The sequence below is a fragment of the Helianthus annuus genome, chromosome 12 (genome assembly GCF_002127325.2).
Source record: "Helianthus annuus cultivar XRQ/B chromosome 12, HanXRQr2.0-SUNRISE, whole genome shotgun sequence".
NCBI lineage: Eukaryota > Viridiplantae > Streptophyta > Magnoliopsida > Asterales > Asteraceae > Helianthus > Helianthus annuus.
In genome coordinates, this window is record NC_035444.2 from 120,260,515 (window position 1) to 120,281,633 (window position 21,119).

The following is a 21,119-nucleotide window of genomic DNA, read 5'->3' on the forward strand; positions in this document are numbered from 1 at the left end:
TCTTCAGAGTGCGTTCATTAAAACAGGCATGTTGGGCTTCACGAATGAGGGTTTCGAGATCGTATTGAGCTTGGATATCGCGAATGCTGAGCAAATAACTCCGTCTACTAAGAGCGTCGGCAACGACATTTGCTTTGCCTGGGTGATAACGAATCTCACAGTCGTAATCGTTGAGAAGTTCTACCCATCGGCATTGACGCATGTTTAGTTCCTTCTGGTTAAAGATATGTTGTAGGCTCCTATGATCGGTGAAGATCGTACACTTTGTACCATATAGGTAGTGTCGCCAAATCTTTAACGCAAAAACAACCGCGCCTAGCTTGAGATCATGGGTTGTATAGTTCTTCTCGTGGATTTTGAGCTGACGAGACGCGTAAGCTATAACCTTGTCCCGTTGCATGAGGACACAACCAAGACCGAGGTTGGAAGCATCACAATAGACAATGAAACCATCATTTCCAGCGGGCAATGTGAGAACAGGAGCATTACAGAGCATGTGCTTGAGGGTTTGGAAAGCAGACTCTTGTTCGGTTCCCCAAACAAAAGGCTTATCTTTATGTGTGAGAGCGGTAAGCAGCACAATGATCTTAGAGAATCCTTCAATAAATCGTCGGTAATAGCCCGCCAGTCCGAGAAAGAACGGACTTCTGACAGGTTCTTAGGCGTAATCCAGCTCTTGACTGCTTCAATTTTCGCGGGATCAACGTGAATACCTTGACTATTGACAATGTGACCCAGAAACTAAACCTCCCCCAGCCAAAATTCACACTTGGAGAACTTAGCATAGAGTTGATTCCCCTGGAGTAGTTCGAGAACCAAACGTAGATGTTGCGCGTGTTCGGCTCTTGAGTTAGAATAGATCAAGACATCGTCGATGAACACGATAACGAAACGGTCGAGATATGGTTTACACACGCGATTCATCAGATCCATGAAAATCGCGGGTGCGTTGGTTAAACCAAAAGGCATGACAACGAACTCATAATGGCCGTAACAAGTGCGAAAAGCGGTTTTGGGTATATCCTCCTCTTGTATGCGTAGCTGGTGATAGCCTGAGCGCAGGTCGATCTTTGAGAAACACGTAGCACCTTGTAGCTGATCAAACAAATCGTCAATGCGAGGTAAAGGGCAACGGTTTTTTATGGTTAGCTTATTCAATTCCCGATAGTCGATGCACATCCTAAACGACCCATCCTTCTTTTTGACGAAGAGGACTGGCGCGCCCAAGGAGAGGTGCTCGGGCGAATGAAGCCTTTCTCAAGTAATTCCTGGAGTTGATTTGAGAGTTCACGCATTTCGAACGGCGCGAGTCGGTAGGGAGCTTTGGCAACAGGGTTGGCTACAGGAATGAGGTCCATACGGAAGTCGATATCACGACTTGGTGGTAGTCCAGGAAGATCATCAGGGAACACCTGAGGAAATTTACGGACCACGGGGACGTCTTTTACTTCAATCTTCCTTTTCTTTCCTCCTCCGCTACTACAATGTTAGCCAAGAAAGCCCTGTATTCCTTGCGGAGATACTTGCTAGCTTGGATGCAGGACATAAGTTTGAGACCTTTCGAAGCAGTTTCGCCATAGACACATAATAAATCATCGTTCGCGAGCGAGAATCGAATCATCTTGTCGAAGCATACAACTTCAGCATGGTTTTCACGAAGAAAGTCCATGCCTACTATGACATCAAAACTTCTGAGTTGCATCGGAATAAGGTCGATCGGGAAGATGTGATTGTTGAGCTCGAGAGTACAATCACGAAGAACAGAATTAACGGCGACAGTTCTTCCGGTAGCGACTTCAACATCGAACGTCGAGGAGAGATAAGAGCGCTTACGACTAAGGAGCTTCTCAAATTCAAACGACACAAAGCAATTATCGGCTCCAGTATCAAACAAACATGATGCATAAATACCATTCACAAGGAACGTACCATTGACCACATTGTTGTCGGCCTGGGCTTGGCGCGCATTGATGTTGAAAGTTCTGGCGCGTGCGGCTTGCTGCTGCTGCTGTGGCTGTTGCTGCTGATGAGGCTGCTGCTGCTGGGGCTCTTGTTTCACCACCCAGTTTGGGCAAATGTTCGCAAAGTGGTTGGGATCACCACATGCGAAGCAGACTCTGGCATTGATCGCGGGTGCCGGAGCCGCGTGTTGGCCTTGCGGGGCGGGGAGCAGAGCTTGATGAGCAGTGGCAGGAGCTGCGGTTGCGAGGGCCAGTACGGCAGTTGGCAGTGAAGTGGCCGTACATGTTGCAGTGAGCGCAGAAACGACATGCAATTCCCACCGGATGATGATAAGAGCATGTTGGGCAAACCGAGTAGGGACTTGTGTATGCATGCTTTGCTGGTGGTGCATAAGTTGTTGGAGCTAGACGGTGATGGGGCTGCTGCTGGGCCGGTACGGCCTGGAGAGGAGCAGCAGTGGTAGTGGCAACAAAGTTCTTGTTGCTGGAGCTGTTGTTGTTGTTCTTCTTCTTTCGGCGTGAGGACCTTGATGACTGAGGTGCGGTGGTGGTGGAGTCAGCGGTTGGTGCGGCGGTAGCTTGATGCAGGTGCTTCGGAGTTTTATCCCAGACACCAGCCTTGACCCGCTTGTCGTTGATTTCAGCGGCCAGTATAAGTCTCTTCGATCGTCTTAGTCTTAACCGCTTGCACGAAATCTGCAACACAGTCAGGCAGGGCTCAGATATACTTCTTGATTGCCATGTCAGAAGTCTTCACCTGATTAGGGCAGATGATACTGAGCTGCTTGAATCGAGCAGTTGGAGCAGCGTTCTCGCCATCCTTTTGCTTAATGTGCCAGAATTCATCTTCCAGCTTCTGGCGTTCATGAAGAGGGCAGAATTCTTCCAGCATGACTTCCTTGAGTTCATCCCACGAAAGACTGTAGGCTGCATCGTTCCCTCTTTTGTTTCTCTCGGCCGTCCACCAGTCTAGTGCGCGGGACTGGAAGACGCCAGTAGCGTTGAGAGTACGGAGATCGTCAGGGCAACCGCTCTGTCGCAGAGTGACCTCAATGGAATCAAACCATTGGAACAACGCTGTAGGGCCTTCCTCGCCGGTGAATTCCTTTGGCCCACAAGCCTTAAACTGCTTGAAACTGAAGGCAGCTTTGGGGGTAGCTTTAGGAGCTTCGGTTCTCGACTCCTCAGACGATTTGCTGACGTTCTCGTAGACATCACTGACAGCTTTTGCTACTTGTTTGGCGATGATAGCAGCAAGGTGTTTGTCTCTCTTTTCTTGGCGAGAAAGTGATGGGCGACGGGATCCTGATGACGGTCCAGTTGACATTGTCTGCAATAGACATTGTCATAGGTCTCAGACACGTCGTAGTCGAATCTCACCTCACACGCTTAGTACTTACTAAAGCTTATGAACACGTTTAATCACATAAACACATAGGCACGAAATCACAAATTCACATAGGGACACATAAGCATATAAGCACAGAAGCACAGAAACACAGAAACACATACGCATTTAGTCACCAGATGCAGTCAGAATACAGAAACATATCATTCAAAGTCTGCGATCATTTGAATATAGCGATCGCGTTTAGCATAGCGATTAGTATAGCATAAGCGTACGGTGTTCCTTATAGTAGTAACGATTTATTAATGTTTTGGGATAGATGAGCAATGCGGGTCGTGTATGTCGATCATTGTGAACGCAAAAATCGAATGAGTCTTCCAAAACTTTAAACACGTAAACAGGTAGATACACATAAAACACAGAAAATTCAACGAGTTATCAGAGTCAGCAGTTGCGGGCTCAGAATCGAAACATGTAAAAATCGAGAAATAGATTGTCTGTGGCTATTAGACATTGACTAACCCAAGCGATTCGACTATTCTCAAGGACTTGTCATTCACATTTTGGCTTTCAGAATTGGGCCTCTGCCTCGATTCTTGGGCATCTGGCGCACATCCCTCTAGCCTTACTATGAGTTCAAGTCGTTGGAGTCCGTCGAGGCTTTGGTGAGAGTTTTGTAAAACCATGGACAAGCCATCAAGGTTAGGGTTTCACCCCTGGCTTGACAACTTCTCTTTGATTTTAATAAAATAGAGGAGATTATTCATCAAAATATGGATTTCACTCCTGATTTGGTATAATTCTCCCCGTTGATAAGTAAAACGCGGGTTGTTCAAGCAGATTTTAGTCGAGAGTTTGCGGTTTTCACACCTATTCTCGACTTAATCGCTTGTCTTTATTTAAAAATTCGAGTGCTGCGATCATGTAGTATAGGCGAGAATGGCGAAAAAAATAGCAGTAAGCTCATACATAATCCCTACTGGACATGCACGAGTCAGTCTATTAGGTCCTAACTATAGACTAGGTCTCTAAGACATCGACCCGGACTAGGTCGAGTCTGCCTAATTCCCTATAGTTATGGCTCTGATACCAATCTGTCACATCCCAACCGATGGCGGAATCATCGGGGTATGGCATTGAGCGAAACAGATTGTCCAGAAGTTTCCATAACAATTATCATTACCAATTAATTTAAAGTAACATGTCCCATACCATGCCTCAAAAGGTAAACAAATTATTACAGACAACATCTAGGCAAATAGTTCTATTCCGACAACTCAGATTTTACAAAATTGCCCAATTGTTTATCTGCTTCTAGAGACTCTTGCTTCAGATCTACAGACAACTATTTGTTGGGCTCTAGAAGCTTATTCTAGCCTCGCTTTCCTAGCAGATAAGCGTCCTAATTACCTGTTGCATACATTAAAATAAAAGTCAATACACATAGTGTAAAGGCGAGTATACAAGTTTGTTAATAGCATATAGAGTTCGAAATAGTTTACGCATAACCAGCACGTACACAGAGGAAAATGAAGCATGTTAATTATCGACACGGATCTATCGATACCAATGACTGCGGGTTGACTGCCCAAGGCAGTTCGCAATACATGATCACCACTGTAATCCATGCAAGTAATTGTCCTTAACAACCCCCGCATGAGCAGGTGCTGAGTCCAAACTATAGTACTATCGTCGTTAGGGCAGGTAGACAGCATTCCATGTGTAAACATAACAAACAAGCATTCATTAAGTCACGTAATACATGCGGTAACGGTTAGCGTTTAAAACATTGGGTAGTGTGTTCGAAGTGATTTCGTATAAGTAACGTATGTAACACCCAAAAGTGCTTAAAGCAAAAAGGGATCGAGTATACTCACAGCTGTTGGATGGATTGAAGGGAGCGCTTGAGAGTAAGGTTAGCCTGAATAGTTCAATAGAATGACGAAAAGTGACGTGCAAAACGAGGATAAGTGTTGGTGGGTCGAACAACTGGTCGATCAGACGGCAGTGCGATCCGACAGCTGGTCGGGTGAGTGACTATCCATTCGGATAGTTGTCCGGTCGGACGGTAGTCCGATCGGATGACTGTTCGAGTGGATTGTTTCTTCCTATGAGAAGGATGTGTTTGTGTATGATGGTTTGACTTTTGAAGTTTTCGTTGTAGCATTTGAAAACATTTGAAGTACTGTTACCTTCCAGGTCGGTCGATCGGTCGGTTGTTCGATCGGCCAGCAACCCGATCGGCTGGGCACCTTAGTGAGAACAAGTTCACAGCGGATTGTCACTCGATCGGAAAGCAGTTCGATCGGGTGGCATTCCTAGTGCAATAAACATGTTGAAAAATCGATTAAGTGTTAAAGCCCAAGTATCTCATGATCCGAAGAGTAATCCGATCGGATGGTAGTCCGATCAAACAACAGTTCGTTCAATACTCAAACTTCAAGGATTAGAATAAGTGATAAAATGTGGGATCCATAGTGCAAGTCGATCGGTTGCCCGGCCGTTCGGGTGGCTGTCCGTTCGGACGGCACCCCGTCCTGGTCGTCCTGTTCGTCTTACACTTGGTTGTTTTTTATTGTTTGTCGTTTTGTCGAGGCTTTTTGATAACGAGTCAAACAATCGAAAACTTGTCAATACTTGGTTCTCCTGATCAGACAGGAATCACCCAAACCCGATTAGTGAACTGTTCGAGACGGAGTTCTTGTTTAACCCGAAATCGATGAACCTCATGGAAAGGATCGGATCTTGAGCTAACATAACCACAGATCGGGTAGTAAGTCGGCATCGGTTCCGATTCTATCGGTTTTGAGTGCATTGAGTGTAAAAGAGTTGAAAGAAAGTTAGAAACCATCTTTTCAATCCTTTTCACCGTGAATATGTTAAGATCTATGATTGAGCTTTGTTTATTTATGCGGAAATCGGTTAGAATCAAGTTGTTCTTGAAGGATTTAGGCCAAAACAGGAAGTTCTTGAAGAACACCATGATGACGTCATCATAGAATACTCGAATCTTGGTGATTTCACGGTTAAAAGTTAAAATCTAAAAGATAGAAAGGTGTAGAAGTGCGTGTAGATCAAGAAAGTACAAGATTTAGAGCGAGATCTTACCTGAATCGAGAGAAATATTAGAAAATGTAAGGAGAGTGTGCTGTTCGGTCAGAGAGTTTCCAGAAATGGAAAATGTGAAAGTGACAGGGGTATTTATAGGATTCCAAAAGAGGAAAAGGGTTGGCCGATCGGACAGTCAGCTCCATCGGACAGCCTGTCCGATCGGATGGCAGTCCGAACGGACGGCTGGTCGATCGGCTGGTAGCCTGATCGATCGATCGCCTGTTTCGAGTGTTCGGTGTGACGAGTTTTGCTGTTTCGATTTCGATTTGCGAGCGTTGGGATGCGATAGAGTTTTCTTTTCAAATTACTTTAATCCCAACTACTCATACTTGCGCTGTCTCTTCTCCACTAATTTTTTTTTTTCATACTATATCTACATACAATCATACTTATTTCGTATTCGATTTGCGAATACAATTCGATTGCGATGAGTTCGATTGCGTTTCGGTTGTTTACCACATAACGTAAATAAACATGCACAAGTAACACATAAGGCACACACACGTATAATGATCACCAATTTGCGTATTTCGAGTTTGCGAGCGCGATGTTGATTAGATTAGTTCGATTAGCGTTTAATTGACTTTATCGCATTGTTACTTCCTACTATTCACAGTCGTAAAGCGATTCGTAGCGATAAATATACTTCGATTATAGCGATTTTAACTGATTACTCCACATAATACAACTAACGTAAAACATTAAATAGACTAACTATAAGTCAAAGAAGTCAAAACAGGAATTGAGCAAGGAGAGACAGATTGCAATTAGCAATCTTTTCTTACTTTGACTTCAATCTTGACTTTGACTTTGACTTTCGAAACACGGGGTGTTACATTTGTACTTTTGACTCTAGTAGTCAAATGAGGTACTGCAACATATAAACGAGCCATGAATCCGATACTCTTATAAAACCTATGTGCTCGCCAGCATTTCTTTGCTGACTTTGTTTTCACATATGTTTCAGGTGATCTTGCTTGATGTTGATTGATACGATGCATGAGTCACATAGGATCTGGACGAGGCCTTAGTGAGATAATAACAATAATAGTCGATACGTAACTTGTTTGTTTTGTGTTAAGACAATGTAAATTACTTAATGAATTAATAAAACGAAACTTTTTGTATCCATGGTTGTGAAACAATAATTCTGTTACAACACTCCCCGACGTTTCCGCCACGATTTTTTGTTTTACGTGGTCGGGGTGTGATAGTATTTTAGTCAATCATATCCTTTCTTCTTCCTACTTCTCCCCAGTAACTTCAAAATCCACAATATTCAACCATTTCTTCACTTTCTATCTTAATAATCACTACATTATAGTGCGATTTTCATCACCAATCAATGATTCAAACACCCGATCAACGTGTTCTTCAGCTTTTTTTTTAAGAAAACCCAGTTTAATTTCATTCAATATCTCGTTTTTCCCGTGATTTTGAAGATAATCACTCGATCCGTTCGATTCGATCGTTGATAAGTGTTTCTGTCATTCAAATTTCGTCAATCGTTGAAGAAATCGACTTCAATCCATGTAAGAAATTCTTTAATTTCATTTTCACGATCTGGGTTACTGATTTAGTCATTGCGTTTTACGATCTTGGCGGGGGTCCGGGGGCGGCAGCCCCTGGTAGCAGGGTCCAAGGGGCGGCAGCCCCTGTAAATTTGCCTCTGGAAAACTGCATTCGTAGACAGTTTTATGCCATTGCGTTTTAGAACTGCATTCCTGGTTCAGACAATTCACAGACAAAACTATTGTCCTGGTTCAATGCATTTTAGAGAGAACACTTTCTTTGGTGTTTTTAGGCCATTGCGTTTTAGAACTAAGACATTTTTATGTGTTTTCTAGCCATTGCGTTTTAGAAAAACACATTTATGAAGTGTTTTTAGTCATTGCATTTTAGGTAAAAACACATTTTTAGGTGTTTTCAGTCCATTGCGTTTTATAGAGAACACTTTCTTTTGTTTTTTTAGGCCATTGCGTTTTAGAAATGAGACATTTTTAAGTGTTTTCTGGCCATTGCGTTTTATAAATAAGACATTTCTTTGTGTTTTTTGTGCATTGCTTTTTAGGTAAAACATTTTTTTATGTGTTTTCAGTCCATTGTGTTTTAGAAAACACACATTTTAAGTGTTTTCTAGCCATTGCGTTTTAGGAATAAGATATTTGTTTGTGTTTTTAGTGCATTGCGTTTTAGGTAAAACACATTTTTATGTGTTTTCAGTCCATTGCGTTTTAGAAACTACACTTTCTTTTGTGTTTTTAGGCTATCGCGTTTTAGAATTAAGACATTTCTTTGTGTTTTCTGGCCATTGCGTTTTACAAATAAGACATTTCTTTGTGTTTTTTGTGCATTGCGTTTTAGAAAAATATCATTTTTTAGGTTTTTTTTCAATTGCGTTTTACGCAACTGGGTTTTTTCCATTGCGTTTTACGCAACTGGGTTTTCAAAAAAAATTTCGAAAATATAGCAATAGTATACTCGTTTTAAAGATAAAAAAAACGCTCGTTTTTTGGTGCAATTTTTATTAAAAAAAAATAATGTCGTATGAAAGAGTTATTAACGTTTAAAAAATAGGGGGAGAGGGGGAATTGGAGGAGAGAGAAACTATTGTGGTGGAGTGACTAGAATACCCTTACACAATCCACGCGCCTCTTTTTTTATCTTCAATTTTGTTCATTTAATCTTAGCACTTGATTGAATCTATTGATGGTCAAGATTACTTCCTAGCCTTCCTAGCCAAATAAACTTCCTATTATATCCTAACCCTGATAGTTGTTTCTTATTTCTCAAAGATGGTACATTTTTTGTTTAGGAAGATGAACAGAGAGAGAGAGAGAGAAAGAGGCTTTTTGCTTTATATTTTTCAACCAAACTTTTTGGTTTTACATGATTTTATGGTAGAAATCCAAGAAAATTGGTGTAAGTTCCTTTTCTTTGAGAGGTGCAGATCAAATTTTGAAGTCTTTCTGAAGTTTTGAAAAGAGAGTCTATGTGCTTTGTTTTTAAACAATTTATATAAAATCCTAGATTCTTCATAAAAAAGCCCTAAAATTGTGTAAAAAAAGCAAAAAAAACAAAACCTTTTTACCCCAAAAAAAACAAACCGGTTAAGTCGACGCACCAGATTTTGCAGATGGTAGCAATCTTCGGGAAGATCGATCGCTAAAGTTACTTTTTTTGGAGGAACTGCAGATAGATCTTGAACTCTTCCTCGAAGCTGGGATGAAGACGAGAAAGAGAAGGGTTGTGTGTGTTTTGATAAACAATGTAAAAATGGGGAAGAGTCTTTGTGTTGTTTTGATATTTTGGTGTGGATAAAGAGTGTGTGAGAAAGAGATTTATGCTGTGGATTTGGTTTTTGTTGAATCTCTCCGGTGAATTTGGGTATGGATGAAGAGGGGTGGATGAAGATTGTGAAGGAGAGAGAATATGTTTTGGGATTTTGAATAAATGAAGACTGATAGGTTGTGTAATGATAAAGAGGGATGTGAGGGTTCTTACACATGTAGAGTTTTGTTTGTTTGTAAGAGAAGTTGTATCATTGTTCCAATATTACCCTTTACGTACATGAAATATATTAAAAAATAGAGACAAAAGCATACAAAACCAACAGATGGGCAAAAGTAACCATCCATCAAGTTTGATCAATGGTTATTAATGAGTTTTTAGGGTTTCTTCAACTTAAGTGGGTTTTCAATTTATCCTTGCCCTATATATATATATATATATATATATATATATATATATATAGAGTAAGGTTAACATACAAAAAGCCTTATCATACATCACGTAGGAGACAATGGTAACCGTTGGATCAGGAGCATAATCACGCATGGGACCACATAATCACGCATGGGACCACATGGGACCACATAATCACGCATGGGACCACATAATCACGCATGAGACTATAATCACGCACGTTCTATGATAATAACGCACGTTATATTTTTTGTCATGTATGTTAATGTAGGTTAAGCCCTGAAGTACATTATACTTTCTCTCTCTCTCTCTCTCTATATATATATATATATATATATATATATATATAGGACAAAGATCCGTTAGGAACCACCCTTTATTGCGAGAACCGCGAGAACCAGTGTGAACGCAAACAGTAATACCTAAAAAAATCTAAAAAACACCCAAAAAAATTTTTTTTATTTTTTTACTATTTTTTATATAAAAATCGCTACTTTTAGTATCAAAAAAAAAAAAATTAAAAATTTTTTTTTTTTTTAAAAAAAAAATTTTTTTTTTTGGCTACTAAAACTAGCGATTTGAACATAAAAAATAGTAAAAAAATAAAAAAAAATTTTAGATTTTTTTAGATTTTTAGGTTTTTTGGGGGTTTAGTTTTTAGCATTTTAGCTTGGGGGGGTGGGGGGGGTTAGGTTTTTGTGGGGTGGGGGAGGGGGGTTTAGGTTTTTTTGGAGGGGGGGGGGGGTTAGGTTTTTTTTAGGTTTTTTGAGGGTTTTAGTTTTTAGCATTTAGCTTGGGGGAGGGGGGGTTAGGTTTTTTTTTTTTTTTTTTGGGGGGGGGGGGGGGGGGTGGGGGGTGGGGGTTAGGTTTTTTTTAGGGTTTTTTTAGGTTTTTTTAGCTATTTTAGGTTGTGTTCACATTGGTTCTCGCGGTTCTCGCAATAAAGGTGGTTCTCGCATGAACCTTACCCTATATATATATATATATATATATATTAATTATGAATAAAAATAATTCGAGCGAAACCGAGCGATCGACGAGCGAGCGGACCTTTGCTCATGCTTGGGTTGAACTTGAATCAAACCGATCCGAGCGGCTCATTTACAAACTGAGCGGGAATCGAACGAGCATTTTTCGAGCGATCCTCGATCGTCGAGCAGTTTGGACAGCCCTAATGCAATTATCACAAAAGTTTAAGATTATAACAAAAGTTTAAGATTATAACGTTATAATAAATCATTCATAGCTGTCAAAGAACTTTTAAAGATTTTTAGACATGTTTTAGGCTGCATCTACAACAAAACAAGTTTAATGTAGATAACATTATTCATAAGTAGTAAACAACCTGGAAAAACAAAAAGGGAACCTAAAACAAATCAGAATAAAAAAAGGAAACAATGTTCGTTGAACTGAATCAACCAAAAAAAAAACAAAAACAAAAATACATTTAGAGATAAAAAAAAGTCAAAACAAAAAACTGAAAAAGTATAAAAGTTGAAAAACGAACTTCACTATGGACTATGGAGCGTCTAGTGATTTGTCTGTTAACCGCAAATAACATTATTCATAGCTCACTGCTCAAATACAAAGATGTAGGACTAGGACTTACCTATTTAACATTTAATGTCTACCATTTCTCTTTTCATTTTTTGTGACCTATGCACTCAAGCAACCTGCAACTTAGGCTGTTTTAGGACAGTTTCAGGCCTCTTTTTGGATGTTTTAGGTCATTGTTGGATGTTCAAAGTTGTTTATACAGAAATTTGGTCAGAATTTGCAAAATTCGGCCAAAACTTTGCTGAGCAAGCCTGGATTGCCACGAGGCGTTTTCCTGCGTCTCGCCTAGGGCGCCAATGGTACTTGCGTAGTCAGAAAACTTCTATAAGTACCAAACGCATTACATACACGTCTAGTAACTCCAAGCTCAAGCTTAAATGAGATTCTCCACTTCTAGAATCACAATTCACAGCAGAAAAGGAACTTTTTTGGTTAAGCATTTAAACAAGTACTACAAGTATTGCCTGGCTGTACATCTAATTACAACTCATCAAGTTCATCTTCATCTCTCAATTTGTGGAAAATTTCGTCCAGGGAATCATTGTTCTTGGATAGTATGCTTGCCTTCAAATTATGAAGCCCTGACTTGAGTGATAACCAGGTTGAGGATGATAATGGTCCATCAGTGGCGGTGCTAGAGTCGTCAGAATCAAGCAACGAGACTTTAGCTGCAGCAATGTTTGTATTCGAACCCCTAATGGCAGCATATTTGCTACTGATAGCTTCACTGCTCCTACTATATCTCCGACCATTGTCTCTTCGGCTGCTCGTTGGCTTCATTTAAATGGTACTATTTTTAAAAAAAATATATATACAACTAGAATCTGTTTCATAAACAACCCACAAGTTTTAAAATACTTACGTTTCGCGACTCTATGTCAATGCCTGAATCATTAAATTTTGTTGACAATGGAACAACTTCTTCACCAAGGCTGTGCCCTTGTTCAAGCCAAGCGCGCTCTACATAAGCAAGGACACATACTTGTTATACCAAGTTGTATTTATATAATGTTAAAATAAGTCGTACTTATTGAATTACCTTTCTTCAGAATAAGTAGCCCTGTTGGATCAACACCGTCAAGATCATCTGCTTCATTTTGAAACACAATTCTCTTCCAACCTCCACTAACTTTAATTATCCTGTGAAAGAAACCGGTTGCAACTAGGAGAGTATATACAACCATAATGATTGGATAGATTTTGTTGAATCCTTCCCCGAAGAAAGGGACAGCATTGTCGATATTTCCCATCCGCTGCGGCGATATAAGCATGTTCGTTAAAAGTGTGGTATTATCTTACAACTTAAATACGCGCATACCTTTTCAAAAATAGTCTTCTTCCCCCCATCTAGACTAATGAGATTGAGAAAATTGAAGGAAACTGGAGGAGCATAGCGTGCAACCATTCTGGTGAAAGTATTTTCTACTTAGATACAAAATTATTCAAACAAAAAGAATATGTTTAAAAGACAACGGGATAATTTCATATACCCACTTTTTAATTTATGACATTTATACCCTCTTAGAACTAGGGTTTTGTATTACGTTTGTATATACTAATAGATTGTAAAATACATGAAACACAAAATAGAGTAAATTAAAAAAATCGTCCTTTATGTATGTCACTTATTGCAAACTGTGTCATTTGTCTTCAATAATTACAGAAAACGTACTCGATGTTTGCAAACCCTTGCAAGTTATGTCCTTTAGTCCTAACTCAGTTAATTTTTCTGACCAAATGGACCCCACATGAGGGTATTTTGGTCATTTTACTCTCATGTGAGGTCCATTTGGTCAGATTTAACCACAAAAATTAATTGAGTTAGGGCTAAAGGACATAACTTGCAAGGGTTTGCAACCATCGAGTACGTATTCTATAATTATTGAAGACAAATGACACAGTTTGCAATAACTGACATACATAAAGGACGATTTTTGTAATTTACTCCACAAAAATATCAATAAAGTATCTCTTTTACCTTCTTAAAATTTGCATTAAGATACGAGAGTTTGGATTGTAAGAAAAAAGATTAGTTATTATAAACTGTATGAAATTTTATGTATATACAAGTTTTCAAGGGTGTATATGAAACTACAAAAAACAAAAGAAAGTAAACCTTACGAGCATATCATGAGCAAGCTCACGGAGCTGGTGTGCCTTGGTGTAAATGAATAGAAGGTGAGCATACCAACTTTGAACAAAGAGTAGTATGAGCAAATGCACATGTAAAAAAGAGGAACAAATGCAGCAACCTACAGTAATAATAATAATAATATATACGATTGAGAACTAGAAAACTTGTAGTTGATAAGAAAACCTTGTAGATGAAAAGTTACCTGGACAAGCATCTCCTGTGTTGCGAGAGAGTTTATTAAAATAGAGAAGACAGACAAATCGACACCACTGGGCAAGAGAGTCGCCTCTGCCAAAAGAATAGCAGCTGACATACAACCGAGGACGATGGCAAAGAGTCTATTAAGTTGCCTCCACACAATGCATCGCCATATTACTTCTACAAACAAACTATCCACCATGAACAAACTAAATCTTTTTACTTACATATATATTAGAAAGTCATCTAAAGTGTAGGGTCAAGTTATTCTACAAAGGCTTCTAAGTGTAAGAAGGATTTATAGAGTGACAAGTGTCCAATAACCTAAAACCAAACCCACTACATCACCACCAAAAACCTAAACACCCACCACCACCCAAAAACCTAACCCCCCCCCCCCACAAAAAAAAAAAAAAAAAATCTAAAAAAAACTAAACACCCACCCCCACCCAAAAACCTAAACCACCACCCCCACCCCCCGGCAAAAAAAAAAAAAAAAAAAAAAATTGGGTGGGGGTTTAGGTTTTTGGTGGTGGTGGATGTTTAAGGTTTTTTTTTTTTTTTTTTTTTGTAGTGGGGTTTTTTTTGTGTAGTGGGTTTTTTTAGGTTATTGGACACTTGTCACTCTATAAATCCTTCTTACACTTCTTACAATTAGGATCCTTTGTATTTGATCCTAATCCCTAAAGTGTATTATATTTAATGCATAAGTAGTACCCATTGTATCAAGATAGCTTCCTAAGGTACCATCCCTCTCAGGTCTCAAGCTTGAAACAAATTTCCTGCAATAATAAATTTTATATTATCATCATGCTTACATTCCGCGATGACAAAACAAGCAGCACAACTTTGAGAAAATAATAAAAGTTGGTCAGATTTTTATATTCAACAGAAAAAAAAAACCCTTGAAGTTATACTTTAGTAAATGATAACAAATATGCTTTACAGATATGCTGACAGAAGCCTAGAGATAAAAAAAAAAAAAAAAAAAAAAAAAAAACCAACAACAACAAAATGTTTCAGCTAATCCGTTTATAGGCATATGAACCGTTTAGGTCTGTACATATGTGACGTATTAAGCAAGTGATGATTTTTCATACATAATTTGATTACAAATGCACTGAGAAAATATATTCTAGTCGGTTTCTTTACTATTTATGTGGTGAGACATAATTTTAAATTTATATAAATCACATGAGCAAGAAGTGCATATTCAATCAGAAGGCAATGGTCTAAGTTACAAGAGCTTATACATAAATAGACCCTTGGTTTTAAAAAGAGAGTGACGCACAAAAGCGACGAGGTCTAAAACCGAGGCGCGAAGCGCAAAGCGCAAAAGCGGCGGGCTTTTCGTACCCAAGGCGCAAAGTGATTATATAATATTTTATATACATCCCATAGGTTTTTAGCATCCCTTATCCAAAATATAGCTACAAATAAGGTTTATATATGATTTTACCTATAAGTACAAGCCAAAAAACCTATTGTACAGCAGTTTGATGCTTAAAAACAGCATAGAAACAGCCTATGGCTATGTACATGAGGCGCGCGCCTCAGGCCTAAAAAACCACCCAAATTTGCGCTTTTTTGGGGCTTTTCGTAAAAAGCGCGCCTCGGGCTACCTAAGGCGCCAAGGCTTGCGCCTCGCGGCTAGGCGCGCCTCAAGCGCGCTTTTTAAAACCCAGAATAGACCTATATAATGTACCAACGAACGAACGAACCATACGCACAACTTAAAACAGAAAAAGGATAATAACATACCACCCATTCTCATTGCGTTGTTCATAATTCTTTATTGTTTCTTCTAATTTGAGGGCTTCCATGACATGTGTCAAATACTCGCTGCAATATAGAAGAAGAGAAGGTAAACAAACAATCATATAGGAAGAAAAGAATGATGCTATGGTAAATTTCTGAAAGAATTATATAGTTTACCTTTTGTATCTGTAGTATTCCTCACGAGCTCCTCTTAATCGGCGCCTTAGTGTTGCCATAGATTTTTCATCTGCATCATAATTCATGTCATTTTCACCTAAACGACCTCCTTGCGGTTTGAAGGATGGATCTTCATGCAACTGAAACAAGAGAATAGAAAGAAAGAACCGAACCTTAGTTCAAATGATGGCAATTAATTACACAAGAAGCATAATAAATAAAACAACCATTTGATTTATCATATCATCAATAATATTCATGTAGGGCCTAAACGGATCACGATTGGACATTTGTTTGGATGTTTCCTCGGCCACCTGATATATATTTTGACAAGTTAGTTAGCAAACGAAAAACAGTTGCAAAATGTTGACCAGAAAAGAATCTACAAAACAATTACTTACAACTATGACATTTGATAACTCCTGATGAGCCTTGTCAAGCTTCACGGCCATTTTGGCAATTTTATGTGAAAGAAGCTTTTGGCGAGTGGTCCAGTCGGTATTCCTCCAAATTGATTTTGGAATCTCACTTAAGCCAAAACCGAGAAGAAATACACCAGTCACAAGTCCAAAAGTATTTGAGCAAGCCATGGCTAGACCCACTACACCTCCACTCCTGTAAATTATTAAAAAGTCCATTATTTTGTATTTGTTGGCCAATAGGTCGCAATAAAATGGGTTACTAGATGAAACGAAACAAACCAATCTTTTTGCATCATTATGAGCAAAAGAAGTCCAGCAAGTCCAATCAAGCCCAATATTAGATAGAAAACTAAGTTGACATGGATGCTAGTCTTCAATCTCTCTCCAACAGAAAAATCTCCAGCGTCTTCGTATCCCTGAATCAGAGGAACAACTAGCCTGCTCAGACAACAATATTAATAAAATCATTATTTTGTGAACCATTTGCTGAAAATAAAAAACTTCTTGGCAGAGAAAAATATATATGTCATCACCCTACCCTGGTACATGAACACACAGACACATAGTATATTAAAAGAGGGCACAGCCTGACCTACCAAGTAAGCAAGAAAGTGCTCCAATATGACCAGCTCCAAAAGAAAGAGATTCCTCCATTGTCTTGACCTATAATCGTCTGCTCAAGCAAAAGTTCAATTAAGAAGAACAAGAGTGAAAACCCTCTACTGAAATTAGATTAGATTAGAGTGAGCAGCAGCAGCAGCAGCAGCGTAGTTAGGGTCAGGATGGTAAATAGAAGGAGAAGAATTACAGAAGAGATGTCGGCAGGAACGAGGATGATGATGGAGAGGGAGCAGAACCAGGTGTAGCCGACGGTGAACAAGACGTATCTGGGAAGGTCAGGACCGGCGAAGTAGTTGAGGGTCAGCACAACCATGCCCAGGGTTACCGGAAGCGAGATCAGATAGAACACCCACATCCTCAACCTCAACCTTTCTCTCTCTCTCTCGATCTCGAGATCCTTACCTTACCTTTGCACCCACCACTTCTCTCCGACGACCTTGTTAATTCCTACACTTTTAGTAATCGACTAACCTTTCTTTCCAAAAAAAAAATCTTTTAACGTAACATTTTTGGCCTCTAACACTAATCTCATTCATTAATCTCATTCATTTACTTTTTAGAGCCAAAATGGTTAGAAAAAAAGACGTTGGGGCCAAAATGGTTAGAAAAAAAGACGTTGGACGCCAAAATGGTTAGAAAAAAGACATTAGGGGCTCTGATGTTAAAATATTATTTTTAGGCTAAAATGGTAAAAGTGATATAACCACAGAGGCCAAAATCGTAATTTACTCTTTAGTTATCTCTCCGTTACATTTTCTCTGTCTTCCACTCACAACCACTTTAAAAAAAATATTAAAAAATTAATACCGGTTAATAGTGTTCTCTCAAATATACAGATGAACACTAACATTTTCGCTCTACCACTCAAAACCACTTTTTATAATCTGCATAACCCACTCACATATAAATGTAGAATGGGATGTGAATGCTCTAACCTCTTTAAACTCCTCATTCTTTCATAGTCATAAGCACAGGTATTCAACGAATCAAATAGCGAATTTACGAATTAATCGAATTTAAGTTTTTGCATTTTTATCTTTTTACTATTCGATTTGAGTTCTAATTCGATTTAGGTTTGATTTATTCGATTTGTATTTATATCTTGAATTCGAATAAATTTGATTTATTTCGAATACACCCTAAATTGTATTTTACTTTTATTTTTAAAACACCATGAGATGTTAAAATTGGGGCTAAATTGAAGATTATTTTATGTGTTTTAGAAGAAATTGGATGTTTTACAAAAAATCGGAGATAAAAAACGAGTTTGGTGATGTTTTTGTTCGAGATTTGGAAGTCAAACTGCGTTTAAGTTCGTCAAAAAATTGTTAAAAGTAACATTTCAGGCGTACTTAGCGATCTGGCTTGCTTGTTCGTCTGAAACCCCCTTTGGTGTACTTGTCAGTTAAATTAGCGTTCTTATTATCAAGTACACCACGCTATTCATGCATACTTATCCACAATGAAGACTAAAAAAAGAGTATTTGAGGGATGGTTGTTGAGGTAAAATTTGGAGATAATTTTTTTTTTTGGATTTTTTGTTCAGTAATGATGGATCATGTTTGTTTCAAGAGTTTAGGTATTCAAATCAAACTATTTAGGGTTTTCTCAACTTTCCATAGGCTACGAGTATCCCGGAGGTATTTCATTATTAAAGGGGGAATCTACTTGAAGATTTTGGTTCACATTATTGAGAGTTTTGTGACGATTTGGGCGTATTCAATTGTAAAGATTGTGGATTGAAGAGAAAAGTGAGAGATTGTTAGTTTTAGTAACTTTTCCAAGAAAAATGGAGATAAAATTTCAAGAAATTAGGTTTCTTTGAAAAATAGGTTGTTAAAAAACTGAAGTGATCGAGATCATTTTACAAACTCAAATATGGTTTAATTTCTCATCTAGGGTCTGGTGATGATAAATTAGGTAGATTTCCTAATTTGGTTTCTCACCGTACATAATCGAATTTGGATTTTTGTTACACCCTGAAAATCACAATGGAAGGCGCGCATAGCGGTGACAGAGGTTGGTAACCAATAATAATAATAATAATAATAATAATAATAAAGCAACCATAAATAATAGCACATTCGACATATGTTAGTTTTCAAAGGGTTTTATAGTCATCCTAAACATAAATAACAGCACATTGGACATATGCCACATAAGCGCGTATGTTTCAAATAGTTCACATAAACGAAGCATGTAGTCATCTTGAAAATAAACAATTAAGTAACAATGAAAGAGTTTAAATTTTTGTGTGTTCTCAAATATTTTAGGTTGCGAGAGTAGTATAGTGCGGCGGATTCGGAGTTGAAAAGAGAAAGGTCAAACATAAAATGCATAAAATAGATAAAGCATAAAATAGGTTTGTTTAAAACTTGGAATGTTCCAGAACAGAACTAAGACTAATCCAAAGTGGTCAAAACTTCTTTCGAGTGTGAAATATGAGTGTCTCTGTGTCGTAGCATAGCTTTGCCTTAGGAAAGCCATATTTTGAGACCAAAAGATAAGATAAGAAGCAAGTATAAGAAGAATCAAGTATTTTAAGCAAGATGAAGGAAAACTCGTCTAAGGCACAATTAACATTTATGCGGGTTTCTTAACTATAGAATAGGTCAAATCATGACATTTTTTCCTAATTCCCTACAGTTATGGCTCTAATGTCCATCTGTCACACCCCAACCAATGAGGGAAACATCGAAGCGAGACGTAATAGATTGCTCAAACACAACATAACACTAAATTAGTGATAATAAATTAAAATTCAAAATTTCATTTCATTTCACGAAATCAAGCATTACATTGCTCATAAAACTAGAATTTCAAAACGAATAATATAAAAAATGCATAAATTAAAACTAGGTAAGTATTGTAGCAGGAGAGATCCTAGGATCAGTCATGAGATTGATGCTGAAACAAGAACAAACCAAGAATCAACAATGCATGTGGCTTCTGAACGACCACCTATTCAGGTTTCCGGAACACCTGTAAGTGAATCAATAGTTGAGTTTATATTAAATGCTAGAGCGGCAATGTATATGCCTGCTCCCAAGCCAGGTGAAGGTTCGAGCAGCGGTCCTTCTAATGTTGATGTGCTGAAAGCTGCTGAGTTATTGCAACAAGCTGCTAATGAAGCTGCAATAGCTACTGAGCTTAATCAGGAAAGAAATCAAGATGAGTCAAGTAGCCCTGATAGTGAAGAGTTGTTTGAGGATAGTGAAGTTGCTATTCTGATGAAAAGAGTCACTGCTCTTGAAGAAGACAAGATTTTCAAAGATGTCCAGATTGCTAGCTTAATGGAAGAAATCACTCACAAAAATCAGCAGATTCATGAACTTGAAAGAAATCTGAGATCCCTCAAAGCAGTAGTTATGGATCTTAAACAGAAGTTGGAAGGAAATTTTTTTAAGGAATTTGCTAAGCCGCCTAAAGAATATACTGATGTTGAAAAGGCACAAATGGATAAAGAGCGTGAGGAAGCAATTGATCGGTATATTCAGAATCCTCCTCATACTGCTAATCAGAAAAGGAAACAGAAAGAGGTTATTATGAGAAATGTGTGTGCTAAAAGAGATTTTGGTTTTCAAGACAAGCCAGACTGGTATGTCGTAACTACTGAAAAGGACAGATTTGATGTGCATGGCAACAGGTATGGGATTCTTAGCTGGGTATACAATGAGGAAAAAGGGAATGTTTATAGTAAAAAGGAACAATGGGGCGGTAGAGTACTACAATCACTTTGATGCTTTCGAGTCTTGGACAGTAGTGGATCTTAGGGAGTTAAGTCAAGCTCCTTATCACGATCAATGCACAAGTCTCCACTGCAAGATTGGATATAATTTCTTTAACAAGTTGCAACAACAAGCTAAAGTAAATTTCAAAGATATGAAGTAAAGTAAATTTCAAAGATATGAAGTTGGTTGAATCGTTTCTCCTGGAGCATGAAGATGTCTTAGATCCTGCCACTAACAAGCCATTTACGACAGTGATGTGGCCTCTAACAAAACAAACAAACAAAAGATTTGCAATTTTGGATGTATGATCCTATTACTGGTCAAGCAGTGATTGTGTGTGAAAATGTAGAGTACAGGGTGGCAGACGCGAAAGATTTGATGTGCTTTGGAGAAAAT

General features: G+C 38.5%; 1 protein-coding gene across 5 annotated transcripts; it reads right to left on the reverse strand.

Annotated features, from left to right (window-relative positions):
- Positions 1-12,049: 12,049 nt before the first annotated feature.
- LOC110895816 (LMBR1 domain-containing protein 2 homolog A) lies at positions 12,050-17,448 on the reverse strand. 5 transcript variants are annotated; one of them, XM_022143179.2, is made up of 14 exons: positions 17,180-17,448; positions 16,968-17,044; positions 16,651-16,809; positions 16,351-16,564; positions 16,177-16,263; positions 15,950-16,089; positions 15,776-15,856; positions 14,732-14,796; positions 14,019-14,194; positions 13,804-13,934; positions 13,001-13,088; positions 12,722-12,935; positions 12,545-12,642; positions 12,050-12,456 (listed from the first exon to the last, which is right to left on the reverse strand). In XM_022143179.2, exons 1-14 carry the CDS (start codon positions 17,345-17,347, stop codon positions 12,163-12,165), a joined length of 1,992 nt encoding a protein of 663 aa, XP_021998871.1. In that variant the 5' UTR covers positions 17,348-17,448; the 3' UTR covers positions 12,050-12,162. The 5 variants fall into 5 exon arrangements, with proteins under 5 accessions (XP_021998871.1, XP_021998872.1, XP_021998873.1 ...); XM_022143180.2 differs by having other exon boundaries at positions 14,019-14,191; positions 17,180-17,440; XM_022143181.2 differs by having other exon boundaries at positions 16,651-16,787; positions 17,180-17,431.
- Positions 17,449-21,119: the final 3,671 nt, after the last annotated feature.